The sequence below is a fragment of the Microtus ochrogaster genome, linkage group LG2 (genome assembly GCF_000317375.1).
Source record: "Microtus ochrogaster isolate Prairie Vole_2 linkage group LG2, MicOch1.0, whole genome shotgun sequence".
Classification (NCBI taxonomy): Eukaryota; Metazoa; Chordata; class Mammalia; order Rodentia; family Cricetidae; genus Microtus; species Microtus ochrogaster.
In genome coordinates this window covers 13259983-13267155 of record NC_022028.1, presented here as the reverse complement: position 1 = coordinate 13267155, position 7173 = coordinate 13259983, and the positions used below count along the sequence as shown (strand labels likewise).

Here is a 7173-nt window from a genome sequence, read left to right as displayed (position 1 = left end):
AAGCGATTACATCAACATTTATAGTATTATAAGAAGCCATGCCCAAGTGGGCTGGTATCTTAAAGGCCACTGGCTAAAGGAATTCCTACAGCACCTCACAGCTTTTGCCTTATGCTATCCAGCAAATGAGGTCTCTTCCTCTCCCACTTGGGAATTTATAAAATAGAGTAACTGGAATTTGAAGCACATAATTTTCCCATTTAGATGCTGCAGTGATGCAAATGCTTACACATGATACAATGTATATATGTTCTTGGATGTCTTTGTTGTTACATACACTAAGAGCTTTTGCCAGGTTATGGTATGGTTGAGAAAACCAGTCCTTTTGTGTGTGCGGTGCTGTTGGTGGGCACGCTCAAAGCGTGGGCCTAAATTGACTTGCTATTAGGTAGATGGATAGGTAACTGGGTAGATAGGTGGAAAACACAGGTACAGAATCACATAGATGACAGATGAGAGAAAAGACAGATTCTGCCTCCATTACTATCAGACTTACATAATGACTTCAGCTACATTATTAGCTTCTTTGAGATTCTATTTTTAGCCTACAATAAGTATAAAACTCTCATAGGTTTGTTTCCTTCATGCATGCTTGTAAATTATTTATATTGTAGCTATGATTATAATCCTATAATTGTTGCTATTGTTGTTCATATAATAACTAGTACAACTATTAGAAGTAAATATTTCTCACAAGGTATTGACTATCCAAGGATTTACTATTTTTAAATGTCTTCATGATAGCAGTAATACTTGTATTTTTCTTCTCGTGTTCTCCATATAGATATTAAGTTAAAACCGCTAAATTCAATTTCAGTGTTTTATTTTTAGTCCAGGGATTTTATGAAAAATAAAATGATGATATTTGTGTGTAGACAATCTACTAGACATTTTAAGTTTTCTTGAGCTTCTGGATAGATTAATTAGTGTATCACGTCACTTCCAAAGTTCTGGCTGTGTGACATCTGGTATCAGAATCAATTATTAATTTAAAAGCTAGCAGATGATTCCAGTTGTAGACATTTCTCCAAATAAAGCAGAACTCAATAGTGTTTTTATTATGTAAGGATGTCTTGCTTTCTTGTTCTATATTTCTTTATGTAGACTTTTCATTTAGTATAACTTGCATTTATTTTTCCAGATTTATCCAGGCTCAATAGAGTTAATGCAGGTGATTGAAGATTTTATACACATTGTTGGATTGGGGATGATGGACTTTCAAAACTCATACCTAATGACTGGAAATGTAGGTAAGAAATAGGAGTATTACTCGAAATTTTACTGAAATTAAATGCCAGAGTTTGCAGCACACATTTTCAAATGTAATGTCTTTATTCAAGGCTTTAGGTGTATGTGGAGGAAGACATTGTGGAAATCCAATGGCTGTGTTTTAGGTAGACCAAGTCCCAGGTACATTAAGTGTGTACTCCGTTTAAATACATATCATTACATCACTTTCCTTAGGGAAAGATGAGGAAACATCTGCTCACCCAAGGCAGGGCATTAACTGCAGGACAAAGCAATATTATGTCACCTAAATCCAACCTGGGTAATCAATGTGTTTCCTATATCTACTGCTAAGAGCCTACATAAGGGATTACTTATAAGAGCCTGGCTAATCCAAAGGCTGCTGCCTCACTGAATGACCTACGCCTATGTAGATGACAACTTACAAAAGCACCTTGCCTCGTTTCCTACTCGAACCGCACACAATCCCACCCAAAGGTCTCCTCTCTCCCCAATGGTTTACTAATGAGCATAACCTGAAGGCAAGACTTTTGTGTCTAGTAACTTTCTCAGCTCCCTTCTTACCCTCCGTGAGGGAATGTTTTAATGTGGCACAAATGCCTACTTGAAATTTCTTCCCCTGCCTCTTACACTGCTTCTATCCCCTCCTCCTTGATGTTGCTTGAAATCTGACGAAGGTGATTTGGATGTCTAACCATTCTGGTATGCAACCAACATTCATCTCAATAACCATCATGGCTTATGGATACTGCTAGGAGTAAGATCTTCCCTCAGTGACCTCATGGCCCCTGTGAGTGACATTTTCCAACAATATAGTGCTTCTTTTCACAGACTCTTTCGTTGTTGTCTTTACTGTTATTCTAAGATGTCCCAGATTTGTAAAACACTCAGAGGTTAGCATTATATTAATGAAATGTTTTATAGAGTGTGGACAGGATTTCATATTGACTACTGTCATTTTAAACAAATGTGAATGGATTTGTGGATTTGGAAGGAAGAAAGTAAAAAAGAAATTCTAGATCCAGTGAAGTATCACTTATATTGACTGTTTTATTGTAAGAACAATGTTAGACCTGGTGGTGTGGATGAGTTCACCATCCCATCTAGGCATCCATGATTCAAAGTCACTTTCCACTAACAAACCCTCAGCTTTATCTCTCTGGGGCACAACTGTGTGGCTATGACATCTTTCTACCCATGATGGTTATGATATGGATGGCTCATATTGCTTGACATACCTAAGGACTAAGGTGGAGAAAAGCTATGATCTAGGTTATTCCTCCCAGAGCTGGGTCTGTATTCTAGAGTCTGAGAGACTCTAGGCATTGCACAATGGCTTCAAACTGTCCATCTGTCACTAAGGACAGCTAAACTGTCCCTTGAAAAAATTCATATTAAGTATATTTTTTATTTGGAAACACCAGTTCAATTAAAATCTTGTCACATTTGTTTTTGAGTAACTTGGATAGGATCCATTGTCTGTTTCTCTTTTTATATCTTTACAAATTTCTTCATCTCCCCCTGAGTGCTTTTGTGCCTTATAAACTCAGCTTATATATGAGTTTAAATCATCCAGATATGCTAGAGCCCTGATCGTGATATTTAGAAAAACGTGAAGCATCATGCAAGTCTCAAGGGCACTGATGAAGTTATTTCTTTATTCTCCTAAGATCACATTTCTCTCAAACTAGGTGAGCTAGTCATCAAATCCCCCTGTAAAATGCACATTTTCCACACTAACTTTTTTTTCCCTGCAATCATTCAGTCCCTAGTACTTTTGATGATCTCAGTTGGCAATAGCTAACTGTCCCTAATGGCTTTTATGAGCTTGTCTGTCAGGGACTAATTTCCCCATACTGCCTTTGATTATTCAGCCTTTGTCTCAAGAAGGCATGAGTAGTTAGTTGAATTATTCAGTTTCTCTATTCCATGGCACTCTGACTGATCCCATCTGCAGCTATGTCTCACAACTATACGAGCCAAACTCTAAAACCATTCATTTCTTGTTCAAAAGCCTTTCACAACCCAAACAATTACCATGGCTCCTTATACTGAACGATTAGTAAGACACACATCTGTGCATTAGATCATGAATTTTCCATTTCTGTATTAAAGGCCATAGTTAAGAAATATTTTCGATCATTTTTGTCTCCATCTCTATCTGAATCTTTCCAAGGTTCTATGTTTAGAGAGCCCACAATGGACTTTTTAGTGCAGATGTAACTTCTACTTTTTTCCCTTACATATAGCTGGCTGCCGGAAACAGCAAGTCAACACTTCCATCTCATTCTCTGTTCTCGATATTTTTCCTCTGAACCAGAGACTACTGCAGAAAATAGTGTCTCCATGTGCACTTCCCATTTGCACTACCTTCCTTGTGTCTACAAGTTCTTTGTAGGCAGAAACATGAGCCCAAGTTACAAATGTTATCACCCAGAGAAAGTGCTGTGCAGTTGCTACCACAGCCCACTAATAATCCCATCTCCTGTGTGATATCTCCAGGGATTATGATATATTTTCTAGTTCATAGGTCATTTAGAGGATATCCCATTCTTCAAATGAAAACCGCAATACTACAAGATAGCACCAGGGACTCTCCACATTTCAGGATTCTCTACTCTCAGGTGGCTCAGTATATGCCAACTGAATGCAGTTGCATAGCAAGGGGCACACACCTGTCACTACAGCAAGGAGACATATACCCCACATCATATGGGGCAAGGTAGCCACTTTGGAATTGTCCCCAAACATTACAGTCCCAGATACTGCTTTATCACCTAAGTTAGGAGCCATCCAACTGCTCTTTACAAAGTCATCTTTAATTCTGTGAACCTTGTTCAGACTGCAGTTGTGTTATGCAGCTTTTCCTGAAAACATGTAAACAAATGTCTGTTGAACTGAGACAGAGCACCAATGACAGACTTAAAAAATATTCCATGGAAGTATGGCTTGGTGAACTACCGTGTTTACTGGGCTTACTTACAAGAACATGAGTGAGTGGTTATTTGGTTATTTAGAGGATCATCAAAGGCACCTACATTACTGAGAAGCCTACCACATTGTGAATAAAACTCATGAAAATTCCAATTCTGGTATAGAAGGTCCTTCTGTCTGTGTTGCTTTCATTGGTTAATAAAGGAACTGCCTTGGCTCTATAGCAGAGCTATAGGGGAACTGAGATAGACAGAGAAAACTAAACAGAATGCTGGGAGGAAAAAGAGTAAGAGAGATGCCATAGAGCTGCCAGAGACAGACACTGGGAATTTTCCCGGGTAAGCCACTGCCACATGGCAGTACACAAATAAATAGAAATGGGTTAAATTAATATAACAGTTAGCCAATAAGAAGCTAGAGCTAATGGGCCAAACAGTGATTTAATTAATACAGTTTCTGTGTGGTTATTTCGGGGTTAAGGTAGCCAGGCGGTGGGGATGAACAAGCAGGCCCTCCTACACATTTCTGGAACACTGCCGAACATAAAGGTGCCTCCAGGGGAGAATATACCTACCTGCAGCAGTTGTCTACTGCATATGTACCCTCATGTAGAGGCTTAACTTTCTGGATGTCCTGAGTCTTGTAAGGTTCTGAGCTTCTTTAGCCTTGTAGGTTTCATTGGCATCCCGAGTCTTATAACAACAGTCCCTCTTTCACCCAGGAGTGAATATTTCAGTAGAAATGAATCACACATTACAAACTTATGAAGATATATATGCATACATACGTGTTTCCCTCTTCAGACACTTGTTTTAGTGTTCATAGGCTATCGTGTGTTTATTCACACACTTCTGTAAAGCATGCTGATTTTTACATTTACCAAGCATTCCTTGCTATCTATCAAATATAATTTGAAATATTAGACATCAATAATTTGGGGGAAATGAAGCTTCATTATCGTGTATGCATTTTTCTAGGCTATTGAGTTGCAAAGTATCCTGAACATGTGTTAGATTTGTATGGAACATTACAGAATGTTTCTAGGGGACACCTAGGCGTTCTACTGTGGTGGTTTTTTCAAACACCTTCCAGGGCACAATGGATTGCTCAGATCACTTTAATAGATTATAAAATAGTAAGCACACACAATAGTTGCTGTTACTGTAGCATTTCATGAGAGTCTGTAGAGGAACAACCCACCACACAAACAGTGTTTCCTACTGAGCCAACAATAACTGTATTGTGCAAATGGCATATTTGTCTTTGTAGATGAAAATTAGTAAGGAACAAAGAAATTGTCTTCTTGATTATTACACAAATTGATTTCATGAAGATTTACAGTTTTATTATTTGCTTAAAGCTTCCTGTCTTAATTTTACTGTGATTAAGAAAGATTTTCTTTTATTCAGCGTGTTACAATTATCTTCACATAAAGGCAATGGAGTTCTGGATAAATCAGGGTTATTATTATTACTAATCTCAACACTTGTCTGAGGTGTTTGAGGCCTGTCTGTTTGATATAAAGATGTTTCAAAGATAAAATAATAAAATATATCACCAGATCAATATCAGACAGGTTTGGGGAATGTATTTTAAAATTATATAAAGGAACCAAAACATATTTCAGAATCAAATATGTTTAAATTTTGGATTAACATATTTCAGAATAATAGCATATCAAATTACCTATAGAATTATTATTATTAGCTGCAGAGTATTTTGTCCATAACTAAAACATCATAAATATTTATTGCTTACCTTAATTTTAACTATTGTTGTATGTTTATTTTGTATAACTCATTTGCAATAAGATGTGTTCACTATATTTGTTATCCTTTATACCACTAACCTCAATTGCCTTTAATCTTGCATAAGAATAGTATGAATATTCAGCTGTTTTGAATTCTTATATAGTCTCATTATCCATAATCTAAAGCTTATATTCTATGAATAAAAATCCCAAACAAAATCAATGACTGACACTGAAAAGAGATCTTACATATCTCTGATTTGCCTCCAAGCACTGCCTAAGACCTTGGTATAGCTTGGTGGTTGGAACTGGGAACTATTCTGTACAAACAGGAATTCCCAAGGTTTGTCTACTAGCATCAATTTGCATAATTCAGTGATGGATAATTGCAGAATGTACTGGAATGATGGACCTGAGCTTAGAACCCATAATGTAACTGCCTCCAAAGATGTCACTTTTGAGAATGGTAGTCTTCCTTTTTCCATTTTATTTATTCTTATCTCATACAATATAGCCTGACTACACTTTCCCCTCCCTTCATTCCCCTCTACTCACACACCACCTCTTTTCCTTTATAAAAGAGCAGGCCTCCCAGGGACATCAATCAAACACAGCACAAGTTACAATATGACTAGGCACAAACCCTCACATAAAGGCTGGACAGACAATACAACCCAGTAGGAAAAAAAAGGTTCCCAGAGCATGCCAAGGAATCAGAGCCCCACCCACTCCCACTGTCAGAAGTCCTCCCCAAACACCAAGCCAAGGGCTATAACATATATTCATAGGACCTAGTACAGACCTATTCAGGCTCCACAATTGCCACTTCAATCTCTATTAGCTGCCCCCACTCACTATGAGCTTTGCTTAGCTGATTCTGCGGGCCATGCTCTCCCAGTATCCTCAATGCCTCTGGCTCTCATAATTCCTCTTCCTTACCCCTTGATAGTCTTAAAATAGTCTTAAGATTGAGGATAATAAGTTATGCTTAAGATTATAATTTTAATTCATCAAGTTAAGAAGGTCTGTGGTCCAATTAATTTGGTAGGGAAACCAATATATCTTCCAATAGTTTTCTTCCAAAACTGATTAAGTAAAAAGTTTCAACACATATTTAATTAAAAAAATATCTCCATGTGTATCACTTTCTTTCTTTTTTTTTTATTGAGAAAAAAAAATTCCGCCTCCTCCCAGCCTCCCACTCCTCCTGCCCTCCCCCCACTCCTCTCCCCCTCCCTCTC

General features: G+C 37.6%; 1 protein-coding gene across 3 annotated transcripts in view; it reads left to right on the top strand.

Annotated features, from left to right (window-relative positions):
• The window catches only part of Adgrb3 (adhesion G protein-coupled receptor B3), a 704417-nt gene that overhangs the window by 346703 nt on the left and 350541 nt on the right, over positions 1 to 7173 (top strand). For all 3 annotated transcript variants that reach the window (XM_026785468.1, XM_026785467.1, XM_005359883.3), the window contains exon 12: positions 1142 to 1250. In XM_026785468.1, coding sequence (XP_026641269.1) covers positions 1142 to 1250 — 109 coding nt within the window. The remainder of the gene's footprint in view (positions 1 to 1141; positions 1251 to 7173) is intronic.